The sequence below is a fragment of the Podarcis liolepis genome, assembly GCF_965112155.1.
Source record: "Podarcis liolepis genome assembly, chromosome: 4".
Taxonomy (NCBI): Eukaryota; Metazoa; Chordata; class Lepidosauria; order Squamata; family Lacertidae; genus Podarcis; species Podarcis liolepis.
The window spans coordinates 83285940-83313377 of record NC_139558.1 but is presented as its reverse complement, the minus strand read 5'-3'; the positions used below and the strand labels follow the sequence as shown (position 1 = coordinate 83313377).

At 39.5% G+C, this 27438-nt stretch overlaps 2 protein-coding genes across 5 annotated transcripts in view; one reads left to right on the top strand and one right to left on the bottom strand.

Moving 5' to 3' along the window:
• MPHOSPH8 (M-phase phosphoprotein 8) overlaps positions 1-5808 on the top strand; it is a 58014-nt gene extending 52206 nt beyond the window's left edge. Inside the window, exon 15 of the mRNA XM_083499353.1 lies at positions 5547-5808. Within this exon, the coding sequence (XP_083355479.1) occupies positions 5547-5555 (9 nt within the window). The 3' untranslated portion in view covers positions 5556-5808. The remainder of the gene's footprint in view (positions 1-5546) is intronic.
• The window catches only part of PSPC1 (paraspeckle component 1), a 60946-nt gene extending 33759 nt beyond the window's left edge, over positions 1-27187 (bottom strand). For 2 of the 4 annotated variants that reach the window (XM_083499726.1, XM_083499725.1), the window contains exons 1-6: positions 26395-27186; positions 23170-23471; positions 19115-19210; positions 18045-18241; positions 17407-17491; positions 16173-16272 (exon numbers count right to left, since the gene is read on the bottom strand). In XM_083499726.1, the coding sequence (XP_083355852.1) occupies positions 16173-16272; positions 17407-17491; positions 18045-18241; positions 19115-19210; positions 23170-23471; positions 26395-26769 (1155 nt within the window). In that variant the 5' untranslated portion in view covers positions 26770-27186. Of the gene's footprint in view, positions 1-15093; positions 15251-16172; positions 16273-17406; positions 17492-18044; positions 18242-19114; positions 19211-23169; positions 23472-26394 lie in introns of all 4 variants that reach the window. The other 2 variants (XM_083499724.1, XM_083499723.1) reach the window with 2 other exon arrangements.
• Between the last annotated feature and the right edge of the window lie 251 nt (positions 27188-27438).

Here is a 27438-nt window from a genome sequence, read left to right as displayed (position 1 = left end):
TTGAGAGTAAGGTAGGGGTTGGCATACTGCAAACACATCACTGCAGTCAATCCTTTTCTTGCGCTAACCTCCTGACCTCTTCACCAACTTGCCCTTCCTCCTCTCAGTAAACAACAGCACCCGACCTCCCAGGAAGCTAGCACTGCAGTTGCACCTCAGATAGCAAGCCGCTTTTGGGAAACACCTGCAAACATAGCATTCTGTATTAGTTAGCAAAAGTAAAAATTCAATATATAGGGCAGATTACTGAAATGAAATGAAGGAACAAACCTAGCAATTGGTTCAGGGCCAAAAAATTATCTGCCAACACAAGATGGGGAAATATTTTGAATCCTTTTTTTTTTTTTTTTTTGCAAACACAAAAATAAATATTTCTTATCTTTGAGGCACAGGGGCAGCTCTGGATTACTCTAAAACTGGTATTTTACTGTTTCGTATAGTTTAAGGAGAACATCTAAATGAGAATAAAGTAATTTGAAACATTCACTCAGTATCAAACTGACAGTTTACAGCAAATGAAGGCTCCTTGGCAAACTGCACATCTTCTGAAGTTGTGACGGGTGATGTCTACCACAAATAAGCTCTCCACCGTATCGCTCCACGAGCAAGTGCAAAGCCACATTTTACCATTCCCTCTATACAGCCCCAAGCTATTATTGCTGGGATACTGCCCGAGTTTTCCTCTGTATCAAAGAAGCAAGAAGGAATTTCACATCATTTGTCCTATCATCATTAATCCTATAATAGCAGCAAATTCATTCTTCAAGTGTGGTCCTTATTACGCCAAAATGGCACCACTCATGCACAAATGTTTCCAAAGTTAAAAGTGAGAGCTGCCCAATTTAATCAATGGAGAAATCCAAGATTTTAATATAGTTGAAATTGGACACCAGATTGTTCACCCCACCCCAGAAAGACACCAAAAGGTAGTAGAAAAGTATCCAACAGAACTATTCTCTAGGCAACTCACAATGTGGTATACAATACAAATGAAAACAGGGTCATTAAAAAGAAAAGGCTGCATTAAAATTTCTAGCGTGGAGAAGAACAGAAGTAGACAACCCAAACATATAGAACTTATAAACTGTAGTTCAAAAGTTAAACCACACTCAGAATTACCATAGACTCTCTGGAGAGGACATTCTAAATCTGAAATACCACCACTGAGGCCATTAAGTAGCATTCACCAGCCTCACTTTGCTTGGTAGGGCCTCTGAAGAGCTTCTCACGGTTTGAGTAGGTTTATTTTGAAGAATGTAGTATTTCAGGAAGCCTGGTCCTACACTATTTAGAGCTTTAAGAGGCCAAGACCAGAAATCTGAATTAGGTCCAGAGTTGGAATGGTAATCTGAGCAACTGATAATAGTACTGGTACAATATGATTGAGTTCCTGCTCTAACTCAGACAGCAACCCCAATCCCATTTACTTGGGAGTAGGCCCCACTGAATTCAACCAGAATTGGTGAGGATTTAACACACTCCATAATATGTGAGAAAATATTTAAAACACAGGCCTACTAATGAGAATTCCAAAGCAAATGCAGTTCATATTGAAGGTTAGAAGGGGCTTCTGGCCAGAACAGTTTGGCTCTTAAGGTATACTGTCTGGGTATGATGATGTTTATGAAGTACAGAAACTAACAGAAGCTTATAGAAGCTAACAGAAGTGTTCTAGTATATTCTAGCGTTCAAAAGTTCTCTAGGGAGCAGGAATGCAGCTGCTGTTTTTAATACTGCATTATCTGTTTCCTCCAAGGTCATACAACCCCTGGACTAGCTATAATTGCTGTCTGGTGAGGACTCTCCTACTCACTCTCATTCTTTATTTCCTGTTAATGTACTTGCTTTGATTTATTCTCTCTGTGTATATAGTTTTTACGTTGGTGTGGAATTTTTATACTGTAACTAGATTACGCTCTGAATTGAGCTTGAGACTGCTGTACCAGGGACCTGGTACCCAAATGTAAAACTATTTTGCCTTAGTAAACTTTCTACTGATGGTTTTGCTGCGTTCTGTGTCTGTTTAAAGTCCACGAGTCACCAGAGTTCTGCTACTTCACTTCACTCAACATCCAGGCATGTCCCAATGCCTTTGGGGCACAAATCCTGATATATACTTCACACTAAGTATCAGAGGCTAGACTGCAGTGTCACACAAAGCAACTTCTGGCTTCTGCTTTGGCTGAAGCATTCTGACCTTTGATGCACCTTTGAATGCAATCATTTCAGGATCAAAGAAGTCCTTATCTCACTTCCGGGGTGGCGCCATCGGCAATGGCGGACTCCCTCTGAACAGGAGGGACTAGCTCCACGGGAAACGGGTCTTCTCCGCTACGGCGAAGCGGGGACCCTTTTAAAAATCACAGGCGGATGAAACCTGTGACCATGGGACTCGGCGGGCACCTTTAGAGCCCCCCCAACTCGCTAAGGAACCCACTAACGGGCTCCGAAGTGAAGAGGGGGAAGTGGCGCGGTGCTGTGAGTCAACTGCTATTTCCATGGAGCGAAGCCGCACAGCCATTGCCAGAGAGCGCTGCCTTTTTCCTAGGACAATTTGGAGTCTAAAATAAGCACCTGTGAGTACTTAGACTTTGAACAACTGGACAATAAATAAGGACTTGTGAGCAGAAAGGAATTGGATTTTAAAAACCTATTTTAATTTGGTACGGAACGGGAAGGTCTAAACAGGAAGTTAGCCTTCCGTTCTTCTGTAGACAGAATAAAGCAAAGACAATGTAAACTAGGGCTTAGAAAATCGCCTTTAAAGGATTGGATTTTATCATTTAAAATTGTGGAACCCCCCTTCGACAGCAGGAGAAGGAGGGGTTTTTTTTCCGGACTGTTTAAAGTGAGTTTAAAGTAAAGTATCTTTCCTCCGTCCTGATCCTGGAGCGGGGTGTCAGGACTGACGTTTGAAGTTCATTGATCATAGACAAGTGATTTTGACAGATAGCTAAAAGAAGAGAAACACAGCGATTCCATTGCTTCCCTTCGCATCTTTAACAAATATTGACAAAGTACTTTAAAAAGGGAAACTTTGTTGTAAGAACAAATAGAAGTTTTCCCCCTAGAGGGAGAATGTGTAACTGTAACCAACTCCAGGGAGCCGGCAGTTGTTACAGATTACAATCGTGGGAACAGGCATTTGACCTTGCTGGACAATGTATTCAGAAGCTTTAAAACAAATGCCCTACTGGAACAATTACATGAGAAGGTGAATTGGATGGCGACTTCGACTAGAAATTTTGAACAGGCAGTGGGAAATTTTGAACAGACAGTGGGAAAATAGGTGGAGCCCATTCAGGAATTAAATCAGGAGTGCGTCCTGACAGAACAGGCCCAACAGGAATATGAGTTTTCAGATTTGACAAATGAACTTGGAAAAAGCCAGATTTGGAAAGGAAAAATTTCGTTTGGCTTGGAAATGGGGGGCTGGATGACCCCCCCTATGCTGGGATGTTTGGACTTCTCAAATCTAGCAATGAGCCGTGAGATGTTTGGGATTGTGGGGGCTCTTAATTTTGGAGGGTCTTTGAAACATGCTTTTAAATACCATATGGAATTCAGTGTTGAATATGGAAAAGGGGCTGATCTGTCGAGAAGGGTTAAAAATATTGCCAAGCTGGAATTACCACAAGCAGGAGACAAGGGAAAATACAGCTACAAATATGAAGAAGAGCTGCGGAAGAGGCATGGAAGAGACTTGAGGGCCTTGGATATAAGGCTGCCAGGTTAATGGGCCAGATCGACGGGATAATAAGGACTGACAAAACCCAGAACCAGGAGGAAGGGACGTTGGATGAAGATTGGATCTGTTTGTATTTTTTTTCCTACCATTAGAATTGTTTTATAAAATTGATGAATGTTAGAAAAATGTTGGAATGAAATTACTTGGCTTTAGTAAATATGTTTAAAGAATTATGAAAGAATATTATGGTTATGAGAAGTGGGTAAGGATAAGATTTAAGTTTTAAGCTTTAAGGTTTATTTTATTATAGAAAGATAAGATTAAAACAGTTTAGGGTAATGTAATGACAGAATATTATGAAATATGGAAAGGATTTGCTGGGATAATTAATAACTAGGATACAAAGAAAGGGAGGAGAAGGTCAAAGAAAGAAAGTAATGACAGTTGAGGTTATGAGAATAATGAATTTGTTTTTAAATGTTTTTAATTGTTTGTGATGTATTTTTGTATTTTTTCCCCTGTCTTTTTTATTTTATTTTTTTAAATTTGTATTCATATGGTTGGAAGGAGTTTGTTTTGGGGTTTTTTTCTACCTGGTTAACTATTTTTATTTTGTATTTTCTATTGCTTTTATTTTATTTGGTAATACTTTGAAAATTTCAATAAATATCTTATTAAAAACACACACAAAGAAGTCCTTATCTCAGCCATGAATAAAGGTAAAGGGCCCCCTGACCATTAGGTCCAGTCGTGACCGACTCTGGGGTTGCGGCACTCATCTCGCTTTAATGGCAAACCAGAGTAGTGCACGGAAATGGCGTTTACCTTCCCGCCGGAGTGGTACCAATTTATCTACTTGCACTTTGACGTGCTTTCGAACTGCTAGGTTGACAGGAGCAGGGACCGAGCAACAGGAGCTCACCCCGTCACGGGGATTCGAACCACTGAGCTTCTGATCGGCATGTCCAGCCATGAATAATGAACGCCAATTTACTGGAGAATCCTGAACATAAGAAAGGACTGCCCTCAGGTCTTTGGGTATAAGGCACTATACAATTTAAATAAATAAATAATTACTGGCCATCCTCTAGCTGGGATAAGAGTCCTCTGCATCACTGGCAAAGAATGGGGAACTGGGGTCTAGCTAGTGAAGAACGGAGCTTCTGGACCAGGCTTAAGCCCTGCAGTAATCAAGTCTCCAAGTTACCAATGCATGCGCTTGATTTCTTTTACCACCCGCCGGTGCAAGGAAGGCATATTCAAACTTTCTGCACTATGCAGGAGCCTGTTTTACCTGCCCCTCAGTAGAACTTAACTCACTTTCAAAATGCAAAGTGTGGAGCGAATAGCCAAATAATTGGCAAGTGTTATCAACCCACCCTGTTACCTGTCAGTCAAAGGAGAACAGGGAATCACTTGCAAAGAAAAAAATACATATTGAGCTTAGGACTATTTCAGATGAATCTATATAAACTGTTAATTTCATTAAGGCTTGCGCCTTAATTTTTGCAGCTCTGTTTGAGGAGACAACCAGTGACCATGATTCAACTACTTCTACATACAGAAATCCACATAAATGCTTTGCTAAGGGAAAGCTCTCACTTGCCTATTCAAAGTGCAGGATAAATTGAGGACTTTTCTGCTTCAAAATTTCATTTTCCACATTACTCGAGTTACTTTTCTTGGTTAGCAAAACTGGCATATTAGCTGCTATTTCCAGCCATGTGTACAGAATCAAGTCTTCAGGGAAAGGCCATAAATATGTTCAAAGTTAAGGATGAAAATAGAAGCTATGACCAAAAAATTAAGTCTGTGGTCTCATTGAGCTAATCAGTCCTACCATTTTTATGTCTTTCAGATTTGTTAATCGCATCACAAATGCGGTTATTGACATAAATGAACATGTGCAAAGCCTCCAAGTGCAGTATCCCATTCCCGAGAAAAGATACTACTAGATTAGAAACCCCTTTGTGAGTGTTGATATTGCTGTACTCTCCGATCTGACTTCAAAAGAACAAGACAGAACTTTCCTAGAATGATTCTTCTGGCTGACTTAAAAAGCACCTGTCTTGACTTCTGTTCTAAATACCTGGAACGATCCAATAAAGCTGTGAAGCACATTGTGCCTGTTCCTACAATATTTCTATGAAGGGAGATTTTCTGCATCTGCAGCATTGAAATCAAAATATTGAACCAAGCTGGATATGGAACCAGATTTAAGGCTGAAACTTCCATTGCTTCAACCATAAATCCAATCTTTAAAAACTGCAAAACAGCACCAGCCATCTCAGTAAGTATCTCACTATAATACATAAGCAAATGTTCATTCTGTAGAATGACTATAATAAATCACATGTCTCGTACATACATGTTATTATTTATTTTCTCAATTAATGGAGCCTAACGGTTAAGCGTTAATGAACAGGAAGAAATGTATTCCTTCTAAAAACTATTTTCAAGGTTTCTGTTAAAATAAAAATATTCCCTCAAATATACATCCAGGTGTGGTTGCATAGCTCAGCAAATCATGTATTAAATCTAACCATGTTATTCTTAAATATATTTGACAGTACAGACTGGCAAAAAAGAATTAACCTTCAAGAATGGACTTATTGTCAGGTAAATATATGAATGTTTTGGACATAGTAATTCAATTGACATCGTGTGACATTTTTGTGTATTTTTAACCGTTAAGTACGATAATCACCAACCAATGTAAAACTATCACATCAATTTTAAAGGCATTTTTTCAGCTCATTCTTCAAGCAAGCTTATGTAGGAAGCTGGAACACCTATTCTGAAGTTTATTCCCACAAGAAAAATACTATTTGCTTCACTCAGCTAATTCTCTTAGAGAAATGAAAAATAAATAGATCAAGAATATTTCTAAATGCACTGAAACAATTGAAACAATTTCACGGTGCTGTCCCCAATGGTCAAGACTTTGTTTTCTAGACTTAATTCACAATACATACAGCAATCCTTTCCTTTCCTAGATGGTATTGGATCTAGGAAACCAGCAACCCAACAGAATGGGTGGCATTAATAACAACAACAACAACAACAACAATTATTGTCTTTATACAGTTCCAGCACAATCAGGTTCTTATTTAAAGTTGACCATGTCAGATTGTACCATAGTATAACTACTGTACATAAAATATTTTAAATGTATTTTTAAAATAGTAATTAAAAACTATGTGTATCACAATTAAATATATACACATTCCAATTGACCTCAGACGCAGCATGGATTTCGTGAACAACAAGCTGCCTGTCACCATAAAAACATATATGAGCTGCGGTGAGATCATTAATACTTCAAATACAACAGAGGGAGACAAGGGCCAATCATAACTGCAGAAAATTCAGTGCAACTGCTGTGAATGTCAGTTTGATTATCCATAACCTTATACAAGGCAGAAGGATGACCCATGAATACACTACAGAGGGTAACAGGAGAAAAAAACATTACAAGGCCTACTGACAAAAGAGGTTGGATCATTTGGTAGGTACATATAAGTACAAAGAGGTACAAGGAAGCATGAGGGGTACACATAACCACTCATGATAGACAATAATTTTATAACATTCCTACTGCATAGATGACATGTAATGTAGTTTCATATTACTTTTTATAATGCTGGCAATTGAAGATTATTAGGAACTGAGAATAGTAGCAAATTATAGCACATATTTGTTCTATTTAAAAATGCATTAAGTATACAGGCGTACTTCTAGTTAATATCCAAAAAGTTTATATCACTAACGAAGTCCTGACTGTAAAGAGTGCTTACCTATGAAAGGGAAATCTTCGGGAAAACAGCATTCACCATTGCCCTTTTATTGAGAAATACTAAGATTTTAAGCAATTAAACCCTTATCGGACATTTTCTTAGATCTATTCAGGGAACTGCTGAGAATACTGACAAGTAAAATAGGAGGGTGGGTGGTGGCTCAGCCTTATAAAACTTCAGTGCCTTAACATGATACTGAACAGATCCCCATTCTTCAAGCCAACAGAACTAAAAAGAAATGCTTCATATATGTTAATTTCCGACATGGATGCCACTTCTGTTTAGAATGTTTGTAAATTCCAACTCAATGAATGGTATAGAAACATTTGATGGCACAGCATGGTCAGATAAGCAGACATGGAGCTGATCAATAGCCTGGATGGAAGACAATCAGGAGCACCAAATAAATATAATCTTAATCACACATGTACCACAGCCAAATATATTCATCATGCATGAAAAGTAATATGCATATAGGAAATTCATCAGCTATGAAGTGATCTTCAGTCACCTACAGTTCATTTTCACAAGTTTAAGTGGCTAAAGATTTACATCATGCAATCATATCTTGAAGCATATCAAATTGAATGACAGAAGCCTTATCTTTCTCTCTGTAATAAATGTTCTAGAACCAAACTGAAAACAACATGCCATGGAAAAGAAAGTATAAGCATTCAAGGGGGTCAACGTTTGTATCTCTAACCTGCATGGAATCAGAAAATCTCACAAGTTATTTTAGCTGCAAATCCAGTTATCAAAAAACTACCATATTAAAAAACTGAAGGGATCAGTAGTACTGAATAAACTTTTTGTCCTTTTGTATAGTAAGTAAAGCAATTTGTATAGTGAGCAAGCACACTGCAAAGATCTACTACAGTGGTACCTTGGTTTACAAACTTAACCCGTTCTGGAAGTCCGTTCTTAAACCGAAACTGTTCTCAAACCAACCGCCACTGGTTCCCTTCCACCGTCCACTCTTAGACCGAGGTAAAGTTCGTAAACTGGGACACTATTTCCGGTTTTGCGGAGTTCGTAAACCAAATCGTTCTTAAACAGGACTGTTCTTAAACCGAGGTACCACTGTATATGCAAAACTGTGATCAAAGAAGCAAGAAAATAACAGAAACAGAGCAGTGGTTGCACATAAATGATACACTGGTTACTTACCTTGAAGATGCTTTCTCTCCTAGAGTGAACAAGGCACCCATCAACCCTCCACCCAGGGGACAAGCAAATAGTCATTTGACTAGCTTCAGTATGCATCCCAGTCCCTGGTGGCTCCTCCCCAGTTTCTGTCCATGGCACAGATATAGACAGAAACCTGTGGAGTTTATTTAACACATTTATAGAACACCTCACAGCATTAACACCATTTAAGCAGCGTAGAATAATGGAATAGGACATCAAAATACAAATTCTAAAAATAATGAAATCATTTCAACGAGCTATAAAATAAAAAACAATAAAACCATATTTACACATTCTAAAAACAATACAACTATTTCTGGGGCTCTACAATTTACATTCCCTAAATGACCGAGTTAGACCCCAGGAAAAGCCTTCTTAAACAAAATATATTCAGTAAGCAAGAGGTTTAGAGGCAAGAAGTGTGGGAGACTGCACTTAAATACAACCAGCATGCATGAATGCTAGCAAGTATATGAAGAGGTGAAGACAATACTGCTGGATTCCCAGACTCAACTTGGTCATGCTTCCTCTTCTCCGATGAGAGGAAGTAAAGCCTTCTCATCCTCTTCTCTCTCTCTATTTTTTCCACACATTTGGATTTTCCCATAAGAATCAGGTGAAAGAGAAAAACAGCAGAAAAAGCAGAGAATTGGGGAGAAGGGTTTAAAATGAGCAAAGGAGCAGAAAACCTCGATGAAAAACTAGAATTTAAGGTAACCAAAATATTGCCCAGACAATACTAACATTGTGAGGCTCAAAGAACTCTGTCCTGGGCAAAGCATGGAATGAGACTTGGGAAGAGTCACTCGGGCCTGGGAAACATTAAAAAGGGTGATGGGTCCCTTCTTCACCCCAAGCACAGAAATGTCAATCTCCTGGTATTCTCAACAATGAGAACATGGTGCTCTATATAAACCTGTGACACCAAGGCACAAGCCTGTTTCTCACTTACTTTCATTATTTCTATATATCCTGAGGCATAATGTTGTGGGGGGAAAATAGTAAATATATTTATCAGATGTAGGAATATCCTGAACTTTGGACATAGACCTAGCAATAAGAACCAGTCAGCCAGAATGAAAACTGATCCACAGATACTAATTTTCTCCGTTTTGACTAACTTGGATTGTGTTAATCCCCACTGTACATCCCTCAGTTAAGTATATTTTCACCCCTGTTATGTATTTGCCCCACTGCCCAGACAGTTAAGAAGTGTTAAGATGTCTTAACACATTTCCTCCAGATTCTTGATGCCCAAGCAAAAAAGCTCAGTTAAGAATGTAAGACCATAACTGCTGGATCAAATCAAAGGGACATCTAGTCCAGCATTCTGTTCTCACACCGGCCCACCTACTTGTGATATCCGGAAAATGGTTATTCTGAGGACTAGTGCCTCGGATATTTCAACATATCCAGCATTGCTAATTGACAGCTATATCCTACATGGATTTGTCTAATCCCCTTTTATAGCTTGTCCAAACCATCACAGCTTCCTGCATTAGAAAATTCTATATTCAACTATGCACTCACTGTGTGAAGTACTTCCTTTTGTATCACCCAACATTCAGCTTAACTGAATGAACCCTCATTCTATTACTGAGAGTTAGCTATTCACTTTACTGTAAGTGTTTTTGGTGACAGAGTGCTGGAGACACAATTTAATGGCTCACTTTTGGTTCTGAGGTAGGCATGGTTAAATATAAGCAAACTGTGATGTTGTTGGGACAAAAGAATTCATGAGCCCATAAAGAGCTAGACTGCAGTTGTCTTTCCAGCAGCCGATAGTCCTGCAGGGTATTCAGATGGAGCAAACCTTCATTGAACGTCCAACAGTTAAGCCAATGCATCTCTTCCCTCCTGCTCACCATCCCAAGCTGAGAATGGGAGAAGTATGGTTTTTGCATTATTTAATCAAATGTTTCTCTAACCTGGGTCTCCTACAGTTGTTGGACTGCAGTTCCCATCATCCCTGACCACTGCTCCTGCGAGGTAGGGATGATGGGAGTTGTAGTCCAACAACAGCTGGAGACGCAAAGTTTGAGAAACACTAATTTAATCTGTTGGAAAACTCTGCTGAAACTCAGTAGTCTGTAAATTTACTTGACAAAACTTTTTCTTATCTTGTCATTGCCCCTCTGAACTCCAATAAAACAATCCTTACAGTTTAAGTTAGAATCTCTTGTATTTTCATGTCACAAGCAAAGTGCTATGAAGTACATTTCTCAGATTAAAATTACATGTAATTAAGGGTGATCCACAACCACAACTGATTGGTAGTGGCATTCAAACACCAATAAGTCTCCTTTCTTATTTGATTTATGAATTGCACGGACAAAGGCAATTAGTGGCAGTTATATTAAAACTATTTAGACAAGGGTTGCAGATGATAGTAGCTGGAAAAGGAGGGAAATTATTCCATGTACACTATGCATCAAAAGGAACCTTTACTGAGAACAGCAGCCTTTAAAAACATTTCAGGAGAAGAAAAAACTCAAGTAAGAGTAATATATTCACTGCGTCTCTACTAATATGTACTAAGTTAATTAGGAAGTTTCCAATTTGAAATTATACATATATTAATAACTGCCTTTCACTTACTTCACATGCTCATTTCATCTAATCAAGTATGGTATGGCCTACTCTATCTGGCACCAGCACTCCAGGGTCTCAGTTAGTGGTCTTCACTTACTGTTTAATCCTTTTAAAAGAAGTTGATGGGGATAGAACCTGAACTTTTTGCAAGCAAAATACATGTTCTACCACAACTCTCTTACGATTCCATTTTATGATTGCTTTTACCTATGTAATGATTAAAGGCATTAAATTGCAAACATTTCATCAAAACTGCCCAGAAATGCTTTTTAAGGTAACTTTAGGAAGCTAATAGAAAAATGTTAATCTGCATCCTAAGTTATCAGTGATTTGCACTGTAGGCAAGTTAAATAACTTTTCCTCTGGTCAAAAGCACTATCCCAAACTATGTGAATAGTAAACTGTGGGTGGAATTCAACTAACTCTTACTCAGAGTACACATTGAAATTTATGAGCACAACTAATATAAGCCCATTCATTTCAATTAGTATTCTCTGAGTAAATGTCAGTTGAATTCTACCCTAAGTATCTACTGGGACACGACTGAAGGTTGGCAGAATTTTTATTTGTTTACTTCCATAGCAAAATAGCTTCGATAAAATTGTAAGCTGTTTTCTTTATTTAGCAACTTGTAATTAATATGCCGATATTGTCTATGAACTGCACACATGTCCCAAGCAGAAGCATCTGAAAATTAATTCTGTGTTAACTCTAAAAACAAGGACTCTTTTTGTGGTTCCAAATACACTTACCATTTATGCCTTCCTTTTAATTAAAAAATGTTGAAGATTACGTAAGTAGACTTATTTTCATAGTGCAAGAAAAAAAAGTTAAGTTGTTTATAAATACATACAAAAAATAGTTTCAAATTTAATTCTGCAATAAAGTGGCACCGTCAAAATAAATGGGGCAAACAACACAGATAAAACATTTTTATAATCAGTCAACCCCCCCCCCAGTGTGATTCACCAAAAGCAAAAAGATTATTATTAAAACAGAAGCTAAGTAATGCTGCCAAAAACTCTACACAAGCCAGTTTTGTTTTCCCTTCCCATTCATCTAAAAACACTTACATGCTGTTTGACAGAATAATAAGGTTCTACTGGTACTAACATAATAAAATTCAAAGATACAGGATCAATAAAATGCCTTTACCTTAACTCATCTCATTAAACAAAACATAATTTAAGGAGATGAGGCACAGGAAAAATGTATCACAACCAAAAAGTGTTACCAATTTAAAGATCAACTGACATAAACAGTGAAAAAAAGTCTCTCCACTACTGGCCAATCTCACTAACCAAAACAACAGAAAAATGGGGAGGGCCTCTGTTGTTAATCTTAAGAGTGCAGGTATGTAGATATAGGTGAAGGAAGTCCTTCAAGTAGTTCAGGCCCAAATTATTCAGAGACTTTAAAGAGTTAAAACTAGCCTGTTAAATTGGGCATGGAACTGCACCGGCAGCCAGTCGCATGAACTCTTCTACCCACCCAGTTCCCCACCCCCAACCCTCACACATGTCATCTTCCTTCCTCTTGCAGGTTCAAAACTCTATGAGAAGAAAATCTACCTAAGCTGAGGATGGGGCTCTCTTTAAGGTTCACAGAAGATTCTGAGATTAAAAGGGCTACAGCATGTATATGGCTGTGCCATGCGGACTTCGCATGGCATATAACTCTGTGCTAACTAGGGTTACACAAGCGAAGCTGTTTATTGCGCTCTCTTCCTTCTAACTTTTAAGAGGTAGCAATGGAGTCACCTGCCAAGTCACTTGGAGAGTTTTAGTTAAAATGTTTACAAAATTATAGAAAAGACGTTAGCATAAATGCTTAATTTAATATGCAACTTGTCCAGACTTCACATATGCAGGTTTTATCCACATTCATTGGAAGAGAGTAGACGATGTGCCCTTCTAACAAAGCAAAGAAAACATATGAGTGAAATTTTCCCCCTACTAGTATAGTTACATCACCCTCTTTTTTCACAAGAAAATGTTCAGAATGCATGAGCACCACCCATATTTTCCTCTGGAAGAGAGCAGAAAAAGCCCTGGACAAACAGGGCTCTCTACATAAAAGCTAACCCGCTGGACCAAGACCCACAACTACATAAAATGTTATAGAATCTTGCAGGTTTTGTAGTACTTTGAAAGGTTATTAAACTGTAGGCAAACATTAGCTAAGTAACTACACGCAGCTGGATGATACCACATTCCAACATAACATTAACTTACAGAGCAAAAATGTCATACCAGCTTTATGGAAAGTAGTCATGAAGTGTTGCTGCTGAAGCACATTAGCCTCAAGATAATTATTACTGCTACTTACAAGCAAGTGCAATTACATCTATCTTGCAACATCTTGAAAACAACTTCTTTTTCAAAGTAGATTTAGAAGCAAATTCTGGGGAATGAAGGCAAAATGAACATCTCTCCCCCACCCCAAACTTTCAGCTACCTGCTTCATTAAATGATTATCCTCTTTTGAACAGATTTCGTAAAATGTTCAGATCACCACTTCAAGAAGTCACACCCACTAGTTCACAGAAGATAGGCCTCCAAATGATAAAATTTATGGGTACATATTGGACAGTACCAATCAAATACAGTTTCAAAATTGTTAAGTTATAACTCAATAAATAGCATATTGTGAATTTACATATATATTCCACTTACTATAAATTAGTATGCCAGATTATGTAGATATTGTTTAAAACTTGCCCTATCCATTAGGTTAAAGGTGGGTTTTTTAAAAACTGCAACACATTTCACAACCTATCTTTCATATCCCCTCCCCATGCTAAATAAAATGAACAGCTAATATGTATCATTTAATCTTCATCATTAATAACATTTGCCTTACGAGGATTTCTCACAAACCAATTGATGGTTTGCATGTATGCACAGCAGTTTTCAAGCATCTCACAGCACCCTGAACACAATTCAGTGGAGGCGACTAATACATTCCGCTGGAGTAATTGAGTGCTGCACAATCATGCATTAATCAGATCTGCTACAGCATAAATGAGAAAAAATAAATGCATAAAAATTGTAATATAACACTATTTTTAAAATTCCAGGAAATGATCTGAAGAATTTTCTCCAATTAAAGTTAGAAACACTTGGGTGAAGAGCATGACATAAGTCTTTACAAATCATTCCACACGCCAGCTGACTGCTTTGCAGAAAAATCACCAGGCACAATAAAGGACCAAAGGTGCAACACAAATGAATAATCAGAGGAAAAACACACTTAAGAATGGTGCAGGCACAGCAGAATTTAAGACCCATATGAGGACATATAAGAGAACTGTGGGAACACAGCAAACTCTGGTTATTTTCTTTCAGCAAACCTCTCTAAGGAATTTCACCTCCATGTAAGTTTAAATGTGAGAGGTGAGTATAGTTATAAAACATACCATATAGCACCTTCCTAACCATTCATGCAGTTGAACTTTCAATATAGATATGAAAGTAGAGGGAAGCATTTTTCCAAAGATTTATTTAAAAATTCCATGGAAAACATGGAAACTGTCTTAGGAAGCATTTTCTCTTTTAAAATTATGCTTTTGTTGAGATTCCCTTCCAACTCTACAATTCTATCATTCTATGACTGGCTGTAGCTCTCTAGCATCTCAGACAGGGCTCTCTCATTACTTGCTGCCAGATTTCTTTTCTAACTTACAAGTGCCAGGGGCTGAATCTAGAAATTTCTGCTTCCCAAGTATGTGCTCTATCACACAAGTATGCTCCCCCTCGTTTACATAATATATTTTCTATTCTTAAAAGCAGTAATTTTAGATTAGATGCCTAAATATTGCAAACTTACATGTTTCCCCAAATTTCCAAGCAATTTCCCCCCTTGTATTCAAAAATTCTGGAAATTTTGCATCTTGACTCTAGGGTAGAAGTCCAGGCATCGGACCCATCTGCTACAGTGAATGACAGGAGAGGGATACCAATATGGCTATAGTTGTATTTCCTTCCTATGGACAAATACAACCTGCATTAAAAAACATATCCTCTTACAGATGAACCTGAAGGATGACTTCAACAGGGTCCAAATGACAATTCTGACCCTTCTCTGCTTTCAGGAAATGTTCTCCCCCCTCTCTTTGTACTACTTCCAATTTCATTTAATCATCTGTATTTCTTTTTTTGCCTTTGACAAAACCATTAGAAGCTGCTTGTTCCTGGAAACACATCTTTATATAGGTTATAGAAAATGTTCCCAGATTATTATTTTGTATGTATGATAACGTATAAGTACAGAGGACACTATCTAGCAATTCTGCATTGGAATAATTATTTGAGGTGATTTACAATAATTATTTCTTCATTTTTACTCGTACCATGTAGAAGAGGAAAGCAACAATGGAACAAAAATACTCCTTTATTTGAGTTTCCGTATACTAGCTTCTCATCATATCACACTTGCTTCATGTGTACCACAAAGTCTTCCATGGCAGACAAAATCAGAGTTGAATTAATGCCATTTTTGTGTGTAGAAATTTGACACAAAGGAAAATACAAGCAGTGCAGTCCTGGGAAAGCTGAAACACATGCTTTTTCTGAAAGTTGCTCTCAGTGCAAAGGATTGTACAGTAGTTTCTGTTCTATTAGTACTAATGCTTAGAATCTAAGCCATAGACAACATAAGTTAGAAATGAATATGAAAAGGAGGGGGTAATCATTTACATTATTAATCATTATTACTTTAGAGATGTGGCCACTGTTCTCTGTTATGGAGTTATGACAAATGTTAGACCATTACATTGGTTCCAGGAATAACTTTTAAAGAAAGTAAATTATAATGGAAAGTAAAGGCAGACAGGAAGATGATACTTGTATCACTAACAGGTTTAGGAAAAGCATGTGTCCATTTCAGTAAATAAGAGTTCTACTTACATTATCCATGAAATTGGACTTAAATCCTCCTTCCTGCTGTCTTCTCAATTCCTCTTGGCGCAACATCTCTTCTTCACGGCGCCTATGTTCTTCTTCATGTCTAATGGTTTTGCACAGAATGCATCTTCCTAAGACACTTATTACATCTTTTCATTCCAAAAACTCTAAAATCCTTCCCTTCCAATATCACAAAAACATGATTTTCAATCTTAGAAGAACTATAGCCCCCATATGAACCAACCCAGACCCTGCAATCATCATCTGAAGCTTTTCTTCGTGTGCCTCCTCCACAAGAGGTCTGGAACGGGCCTTTTCTGCAGTAGCTTTCTGTACCAGGCAGAAACATTTTTCTTCTCCCAAGCCTTCGGCTAATTAAACTATCTATGGCCCTATGTGGAAGGGTTATTGTTTTTGTTTGTTATTATGTTACATATTCTTGTGTTTTTATACTATAAACTGCCCTGTGATCTTCGGTTGAAGGGCAGTATACAAATTTAATTGATGATGATGCTGTCATCATCCATCTACTGTTCTCTGCTTTATTTATTGTCTTTTGACCACTTTCTCCATCAATAAGAACATAAGAGCCTGCTGGATCAGGTAATGGCCCTGTTCTTGCAGTGGCCAACCAGATGCCACAGTTTGTATTCTTTTTTGTTCTCTTCATTTGGACAAGACTTCCATTTTTTGAAGGATGCCTTCTTCCCTATAATAGCTTCTTTGTGTCTGCTCATTAACCATGCTGGCATCATCTTGGCCTTCATAATACCTTTCCTCATCTGTAGTATAGACTCCAATTGAGCTTCTAATATCCTATTTTTAAACAACTCACAAGCATTTTGGACTGATTTGATCCTCGCCCCATGTTACTTTTAGATACCTCAAGAACCTATGCAAACATTCAACATAGTAAAATATAAGCAATGGTTTTATAACAAGTTCTAAGGTTCCTGAAATACTATAATTCCTGTAACTAAAATGATGGAGAGAAGGCATCATAAGCGTTGCATCAAGAAAACAAGGCAGTAGCCCTGGCAGCTACTGACACAACCTCCCACATTTGTGTCACGGTCATGGGACTTTGTAGGCAATCTCTAAGTAGTCAATTCACTATGTATGTGTTTTAAAGGCTACAGAGGACTAGAGCTAGTTTTAAAATGGTATCTCTTGAGTTATGAAATCTCATCTCACACATCTAAGGGCTATTGCCCTCTAGCGTGGATTTATAGAATACCTCAATTGTATTTGCTTTCGTTTCTGTAGCTCCTGATTTCTAAGTTCTTCCAAACGTCTCAATTCTTCCTGACGCCTCATAAGATCTGTGAAAAGTCAAAGCAGCAGCTAGCAATTATCATTTTAACAGGAACAGTTATCAATATAAAAATAGACACTAAAAAGCACAATGAAAAGTTATGTTACCTATAAACTATGTCTCAGATTACACATGAACTTTAGACCCCAGTCACAGTATTATTATTTTGCTACTGTGATTTTTTTAAAAAGCAATGATACATGCTGCTTACATTAATAACAAAAGGAATAATGGTTGTTCACTCCTGACCTAGTGCATTAATAAAGGCTGGAGTAAAATATTTTAATGGAGGCAAGTTTGCATTTGTGGGTCATGGAGTAGAACATAGCATCAGAGCATATACAAAGTGTCAAATAAGTTTGGTCATAGTATGATTACCTACAGGTAGCTCTAGACATTGCACAAACTTCCTGAAAAATCCCTGCTTGTGGCTTGTAAAAATATGGAAATGTTCACAATGTATAGACACTTTAGATATATATTTCCTGCGACAGCACAGACCACTTTTACTAATTTTTCAGTTTATGCAATAAAAATTACAGAATAGGGATGCAGAATACCTTGTCTCATCAGCATTAACTGGTGCTCATGTCGAGCTGCTTCCATCTCTGCCTCCAGCTTCTCCTTAGCTTCTCTAATGTTTCTATCAACTTGTTCCCGCTGTTGCTTTTCCATTTCATCAAGAGCCTTCCATCGCGAAGCATACTCAAATTCAAATGTTCCAGGTTGAGCAAAACGTGGTGGCTGTTCTCTTTCCCTAGGAGCACATCACATTTGACATGAACAGGATGCATTCATAAATGGCACAGCAAAATGCAGTTAACTGACAAATTTCTCCATTATTTAATCAAGCCTTCCTTACGCATTCTAAATAAAAGAATTCGTTTCTTTACTTATATCTAGCTCATTTAAAGCCAAACAAGATGTGGAGGCAACACACCTGTGTGCTCAAAACACACATCTGCCTGAAACACATAGAAAGAGGAACAGTTCAGGGCAATTTTTTTAATCAAATGGGGCACATTGGTGCAGTAGCCAGAACCTTCTCCCAACAGCTTGCTACTGTGCAGCCCCTATTTCTCAGTCAGGGAACCTCTCATATAAGCAAATAAGGAGACACCAAGGGACAGTGCCCCTCACTACCTGCCACTGATCCCTTTGGACACAATCCTGAGAGGGAGGGAGAAACCGATTGGGCAAAGGGGAAAAGCGATCATGACACCCGTCAAAGCAGGGGAGGAGTTCAAAATCTTACCAAGAGCCCTCCAAAAGCTAGAGCTATCCCCATCTCTTGCACTATTTCTAATTCAGCCAGCTTTTTTTGGTGTGGAATGTGAGGATATTTCATAAGTTTTGTGATGGCTGAGGCCAGTGCGATGCATTCTAATTTTATGCATCCTTATCCATTAGCTTTCACTTCTGTTGTGGCAAAAAAAGAGCCCTTCAACCATGACAGTTTTTCCCTAGTTCATATTATATTTCACCAATCCATTTTAAATAAAGGTATATTGTCATGGCTAGCTTTACTGGTACCAACAATCAAGTTTTTGAATTAGACCCACACCTCTCAGGAGTTAAAGCTTTACTTCCCGTTTTTTAATATTCTATAATGTGACTGTATAAAACGTACTTATGATATTGTTGTGTTTTTTGCATTAATTTCTCAGGCAGCCCATCTTCATCATCAAATTGCTCCATAGGTTCAACAATTACTGGTCGAGGGGTTCTTAAAAAGAAAACAAGATTATAAATGAAACAAACTCCTGTAAAATGAAGCTACGACATAATCTAATATACCAATTATTAATATAATATGCCATAATATGCCAATGTCCCCAGTTCACTTATAAATAGCACAAATAAGCAAAATCTGCATGTTGATTTAAATGACTTAAGAAGGAATATTGCTTGCATATAAACACCAGGGTGCATACAAATTAATTGGATCAGAGTTGACAGTCATACATATTTATGACTAACGATGAAAGGACATGGACAGTTACCTTCCATCTCATAAAGAACACCAATATACCAAGTAACTACTGGCAGCTTTTGCTTCTTAGGGAGAGCATTTTATTTTGTGAGAGATGGTGCAAGATGACTATGCGACAAAAAGATTTTAAATAAAATTACACAATGTGCTGTTTACATGAAACAAGTCAATGTAATTCTAATGTAGCTTGGCATGATCCCAAGCATTAAGCTATAATTAAGTTTGACACGATCCAAAGCATTTTTATATACACAATGTCTATCATTTTTCTAAAATAGGCTATATAAAGGCATTGATCCACTTTAAATCAATGTGTTCTTTATGTTTATAGCAACTAATTAGTACATACTTGTTTAGGAAGTACCTAAATAATAAACAGAAAATGTTGATTTAATTTTGTTTGTTTTTTAATGACTAAAGTCACCATGAGTTATCAACCCGCTCTGTCAAACAACATTTATTTTTATTTAACAAAACCTATCAGAATCTATTGGCTCATGTAGTGGTCTTGCAAACATTTGTACTATACAAATTTTGGGAAAAGGTAATAAAATAATAGGTATACCAGTGTCTCTGACCTCCAAACTCTTGTCTTTTATCAATTTTTGATGAATTGAATAGAGTTATTATGTAAATCTATTAGAAGCTGATCATTTGACCATATCATATGGCTGAAAGGAGTCCTTGGGTTTTCTTTAAATATTTGGTTTAATAAGGTAATGTTTATTTTTATTTCTGAGAAACTGGCTTATAAATGAAGGGTATCTCAGGGTGCAGCTAAATTTATGGATTTTACTTCCATTTGGCAGCCATTTGTTGCTTACATGACAGCCAAACATGGAGCTGGAATATGCAATTATTCATAACATTAACTTTGTATTCTTTCTGCATCAATATGGTTTGTTGTTACATTTAATTCACCAAGTAGAGAATGTACTTTACAGTAGTACCTCAGATTAAGAACTTAATTCGTTCTGAAGGTCTGTTCTTAACCTGAAACTGTTCTTAACCTGAATCACCACTTTAGCTAATGTGGCCTCCTGCTGCCGCTGCGCTGCCAGAGCACAATTTCTGTTCTCATCCTGAAGCAAAGTTCTTAACCCGAGGTAATATTTCTGGGTTAGCGGAGTCTGTAACCTGAAGCGTATGTAACCCGAGGTACCACTGTATTTTGAAGTAATGGCTGTGAACCTGGCTGTTTTGTATTTTATTTCATATTCCTTACCGGATTGTTATTTTAACTTCATAGCATAGCCTTGAAATATTTTTTACATACCTCGAGTTTATAAAACCTCAAAGCTGGGCTCCACTGACTGCAGGCAACTGCTGAAGCCCTCACTGAGCTTACCAAAGGTATGGGCTGTTAAGGAGCTACCTGTGTTATTCCCACTGCCAGCACAATACTCCACAACAGGGTGTTTTGGGGGAAGAGCAGGCCAAGGCCAGCCCACTTGTTGAAGAAGTTTGATTTCTCCAAGCCTGCAGTCGATGCAGTAAGAAAATGGCTGATGCCACTCTGAGAAACTTCAGAGCAGATTTACGATAGCTCTGTAGCTTTATTATTGGCGACACATTCTTACTTCTAAAAGTATTCTCAAGTTTATTTAGCTCTCTGTGAATACTAACAATCTGAACACTAAAAGGGCCTAACTCAAAATTACATAGAATATGCACTGGAACCTCAACATCCACAGAAACCGGCAGCATTTTCTCCTGAGCAAAATGTATTTCAAGCCAACTGTTTTAAGGTCTGTTGCACCTAATACTTCATTACAGTTCAATGGCTGATTAAAATAATCCCATTTGCAACAAAAATTCCAGAAAGATTTACTACAGGGGAAGAGGCTTACCTAACTGGATACAAAGAAACATATCAAAGTGCCATGGTTATATATGTACCAAGCATGGAATTATAAAAGCAATTATTATTTTACAAAATATTATTTCAGGGTCAGTTCTTAGCCCAACAAACAGACAGAGTGATCACCTCAAAGTATTTGTGGCTAAAGCATACAAAGAACAGGAAATTATCATATTAAGTGAAGCGCCACCATCATTTTGACAGCCATCGTAAACAAAGTTTAAATTACAGTAACAACCTTTGGGAATTTTAACTGAACATGCCTTCCCACGCCATTATGTGTGTTCCTGGGTTTGGGGAATCGATAAAAGGTTAGGGGATTCTGCTGGTTTACTACCAGTCTTGCTGTCCAGCAATCTCACTGCCTGAGGTGACAGGAGCTGGTGTCTGAGATAGACTACTGCTGGTTTTGGGGACTTCTCATCCATGCTGAGGCAAGAGGCTCTAGGGTGGCTCAGGACTTCATAGCTGCCATGAGGATAATGGGGCTGTCCCAACATGTCATCAGCCAAACACATGTGGCAGGCCACAATCTGAACCTTGTTTTCTCAACTGGAGAGGTTATATGAAAGTTGTGAATATTGACATCCGCCACTTGTTATGGTCAGATCACTTCCTGCTGAGAACAATACCCTTTGGATACTTTTGCATCAACATCTCAGTGCCACTTAAATCTATTCCTTGGTTGCTTGCAGGTTCACGAAAAATGAAAAATTGTCAGCTACACTCCTATACAATGTTGGTCTTCTGTCTAGGTTGGCTTCAAGGATAAATGAATTTACCCTAAACTTGCCTCTGGGAGAAAGTTCATCTAAGGCTTCAGGTACTGCCCCATCATTGTATTGTGGGTTTTTTGGTACTCTCTGCCTTCTTCTTACAGTTTTGTACTCTACATTCGGTAGAGTAAGTTTTGCTTGCTGCTCAATTTCATCGAAATTAACCCTGGACCTTCTGCATATAAAGCAGATGGGCTTCATTTATTTCACAGAGTTGGGATTGACCCACAAATTCATGCTCACATAAACTAAGATTTTATTCCAGAGCAATGGATATGGGATTTTTGGGTACAACATTAGCTAAGCTGCAATGTGTCTAGAATCTACATTATATTTCAGGTATGCTGGAATCAGACTATCAAGGAGCAATGGGCAGAATAGTTAGACGGGTTAATACCATCTTGCTAAGATGGGAGTAATAACTAAATGTCTTAGATTAGGAGCAGGCTTTCTCCTATGTCTCTGCATAGTAACATTTTATCCAAGTGATAACTACCATATTTAATATTAATAAATAATAATTTTAGTATTTATATGCTGCCCATCTGGCTGTGCTTCCCCAGCCACTCTGGACAGTTTACGACATATGTGAAAACATAATAAAACATCAAACATTAAAAACCAACATCTTACACAATATCTTTCAAATATGCAGAGAAAGGACTACAAGTAGAAAAGCCAGCATGATACAGCAGATAAGTGCTGAATTTAGACTCATCATCATCTCTCAGACTAGACTGCTATGGTGCAAGACCCTTTAATGAAGGGCTGCAAAGTAGCATGAGGATTAAAATCATTCTCTTATACTTCCCCCTGCCTTGGATGCCTCTGAAATCTCTAATATATACTTGCTATAAAGTAGAGTCATAATCTTTCACGGAAGCAACTGTCACAATCAGCTTTTTTAGGCTGAAAAAGAAGAAATCTAAACTAGGTTCTGAGACCAGTTCAAATTTCCAAGAGTTTTGAGCAACTTCTATTGCTACTTTATTGGATAGTCCAATTACACAGTTTTCTTTATACATACACCACAATAAATTCAATCAGGAACTTACGTCGTCAGCAGGAATGCTCCATCATTGCATCTTTCTAGAGCTTTACGTGCTGGGGGTTTTGCAGCAAACTCTACGAAACCTTTCCCAGTTGCTCTACCACGATCATCTACTACAACAACAGCTCTTTCCACAGGGCCAAATTGAGAGAAAGCTTGTTCCAGGAGCTCATTGGAAACAACAGGTGAAAGATTCTTTACTGTTAAAGCAGCTCCATGAGTAGCAAAACGAATTCGAAGTGGTCTGCTCTTCAAAATAGTTCCATCGAGTTCTGCCTTTGCAATTTCAGCTAGTGTCCTGGATTCCTTTTCAGGAAAAAACATATACACATAATGCACAGTTGAATATAACACACCAATAACTCATTTCAACATTTTATGGGGGAATTCAACTTTGCGCTTTTCAAATTTTTCCAGCTGTGCAAGCATTCCAGCTTGCCAGATGGAACAATACCCGTCCCCCAGCACTGTTCTGGGGGTTCTTCCAACACACAACCCCAAGTCAATTTCAGAATGCATGTAAAGGGGAAGCCACATTATGCAAGCTGAAGTCCTTGTGCGGGGCTTCCATAGACAGGGCTGGTTAGGTGAATCCCACCCTATGTACTTAAAATCTGAAAGTACTGTATTCTGTTTCTGATTTTCTATGACCAGGCTTCAACAGTTCCACTCTCCAATTCTCTCTAGCGTACATGGTGAGCAACCTGTCTTCTTTATAACTTTGAATCAGTGTTAGAAACTGGGATAGAAAAGTTAGGGGTCAAATGGCTTCTAGGACCTGGGTTGTGGGCACCAAAACAGAATGTCTAGTCGCCGCTTATTTTTTTGATAAGCATGAATTAATACGCAATTCACATAAGTGACACATTGTTAATATCACATTTTAGCAGAAATTCTTAATATATGTTTAATAAAAATATTGGCACCCTACTTCAGTTTTCAAAACACCCTACTCCTTATTGTTAAACTCCTCAACATATTGCCTATGCGTAACATATACTTTGAGGCTTCAAAGCACATACATTTCTGTAATCCTTGAGTGTCAGCCAGGCACAAAAAAATGGCACCCAGTGCTTTTGAGATGCTCACAAATGGAGAATCTTTAGGTGCAAAATGCAACTGGTGCCGTGCTAATTCCAAGCCCTGCTTTGAATCTACAGAGGTGTTTGGGAATTATTATTATTATTAATTTGCATACCACCCTTCATCTGTAACTCATAGGGCACAACATAAAAATACATGATAAACACAAAATGCATGATAAAAATAAGAACAAAAACAAACCAATCATCTCCCTAGCAGCTGAACTGTGATCACTGCAATGTCCCCAGATCTGAAGATGGGAGGAAGGTTGGGTGTTGTTTTGGAGCTTGAATGCCTAGACCACACAAAGTCAAACCATCCACACATCCACACCTGAGCCAGCTTTTCTTCCTCCATAGAAACCCCTGACTATTATTTACGAGTGTCCCCCACCTTTTTAATCTATGAATGCCATGTAATTTTTACGCTGCTCACAGAACCTCAATTATTGGGCAGCAAATAAGTCCCATAAATATTCCAAAATAATCTGTTTGGTGTTGGGGAAGGAGGAATATCTTAAAGCTGAGGGAACCAATGTGGCACCTGGGGGCACTACAGTACCCTCAAACATCCCTAGGTGTTTGATGAGGTCTCTAGTCCCACTTATCATTAAGAAGCCACCGTGTCCCTCATAGAAATTCTGTTGGTGCAAGAAACAGGGGGACGGGTAAAAATAGCCCTTTATCATGAGGCAGCAAGAGAAGCCTAAATAGTTTTCAAAAAAGATGTGAATTGGTTCCAATATCCCGTCAATGTCTGCTTGCCAGAGCAAGTGGGGATAATACATGTTAATTATGATTAGAACTAAGTTTGAAGAGGAATGCCTGACCAATGTTGCTGCATTTCGGGCACAAAGAAAAGTTAGTCCCACTTTCTATCCAACCATGATGTTGGATTTGTGGAGCAGCCTGAATACAGACCAAGCAGTATAACACAATGTGTTTGTCTCCTCAACCACCTACTGTATTGCGGCATGCAACTGTTATAAAGAATGGTGGAACCAATTTGATGGGCAGATGATATATGATGGGGGGAAATGGGGGTGGCGGCTCACAGTCACACGAAGACATGTGAGACCACCCATTAAATACTTGAATGGGGTAACCATTTTGACACAAACTTGAGGAAAATAGTCATGGAACTTGGGAATATGGAACAGCTTTTTCTCTTTTTCAGGATTGGTGCGGACGTTTTAACTCTTGACCATGGGATAGCTCAACTGGCTACAGCATGGTGTTCTTATTGCAGCTGGTTTGATCCCGGTATGGGACATCTGCATACAGTCATACCTCATGACTGCTTCTGGTTATGTGTTTTCAGGTTGGCGCATCGCGGCAAACCCGGACGTACCAGAACAGGTTAACTCTGGGTTTCACCGCTCATGCATGCGCAGAAACGCTAAATCACGTCACACGCTTGCGCAGATGCGCTGCTTCTATTTGCAAACGCTGCGGGTTGCGGACATGCATTCGCCACAGATTACATCCACAACCTGAGGTTCCGCTGTATTCCTGCATTTGGGGGGGGGGGTTGGACTAGATGATCCTCGGGGTCCTTTCCAACTCTACAATTCTAAGAATCATCAATGGTATTTCTGCTGGGGGGACTTTCATCTGAACAACTTCATACAGGATCCACATCAGTTGCTCCTGGGGCGTCTGAAGGACAGAAAATCGGCTCTGTGGCTGCAAATGAACAAAGCCATTCATTCATCATCAAAACTGGGGTGTGAACGTGGGTTACGGAGGACAACGGCAAACGGAAGGAAAAGTCGTAGCCCTACGTAAAAGGAGGGGAGGAGGCCACCCGCGTGCACAGCGGCTTCGCGGAGTGGGGGCTTGTGTGAATGTGTGTGTGTACGCGCGTCTATCGGGAGAAGGAGTGTCGCTCTCTCGTGCGCGCGCGCTCGGTTTCTGCTGCAGAGCCGTTCGCGAGTGAGGGGGCGAGCAGGGATATGTACACGTTACGGCCTCGTTCACACGTGAGCGGGGTGCGGGGAGAGAAGTAGAGCGAGGACGGGCAAGGGAACATTTCCCTCTCATTCTTCATTCATTCTCTCTCACTTACACTCTCTCTCTCTCTCTCTCTCTCTCACACACACACACACACCCCATTTCCAAGGGAAACCCCGGGCACTCTTCCTCACCAGCCGGATGAAGCCGAAGCCGCGGTCCCGGTTAATGAAGACCTCGCTGGGCTCCCCGTAGCGCTCGAAGAGGCGCTTGAAGTCCTCCTCGGTGATGTCGGTGGGCAGGTTCCCCACGAAGAGGCGGCACCGCTGCGTGTAGCTCTTCTCGCCGGGCTTCAGGAAGCTCTTGATGTCGACGGTGAAGCCGGCGCCGCCGCCCTGCTCCTCTTCCTCCTTCACCATCACCATGGCCGCCGCCGCTTCGTTGTCCGGCGGAGGCTCCAGACCGCGCAGCCCTTTCATGCTGCCGCCGCCCACCATGCTGATCGGCGGGGCGGCCGCCGGGGAGCTGTTCTCAATTCTCACTTGCTTCAGGTTCCTGTTCGCCGACATCGCGCCGAGGGAGGCGACGCTGCTGCGGAAAGGAGACGAGAGAAGGCGGGCGACGGAGAGCAGCTCTCGGGCGCCGAAGCCGTTTCTCTCGGCCACCGGCGACGGAGGGACGAGCCGCGCGCGCGCGCAAACACACGCGCACAAAAAAAGGAAAAAGAAACCCAACCCAAAATGGCGGCGGGAGCCCTAACTCGCTGACGCCTCGTAACGCCGCCCCGCCCCCTCCATCTCGCCTCCCGCTTTGTTAGTGCGCACGCGCGCGAGGTTTGAACTGCCGCTGGGCAGCGCGCTCGGCTTGGAAGCTCAGTGCGCCTGCGTGTCATCCTCGCGCCTGGACCATTGGCAGTGCGCGGAGACAAAAAGAAAACGTCCCCCGCGTTCGCTGACTCTCACAGTCCTGGAAAGGGATAGCGGAGGAAACCTTTCTGTTATGTAGTGTAGTTTCACCCTGGGCCAACAGGGGGATACTGTATATAGTTTTCACTCAGGTCTGTAGATAGTTTTCGCTCAGGTCCGCGGCAGTTATTTTAGGCGGGAACTCTGAGCTGTGGTGGTTACAATGTTGACAGCCGGCTGCCTATAAATACAGGCCGGCTGAGCTGTTCGCAAGTCAGTTCTGTTCCAGCTTACCATAATAAAGAGCTACTTGAAGAAATCGCTGTGCCGGCT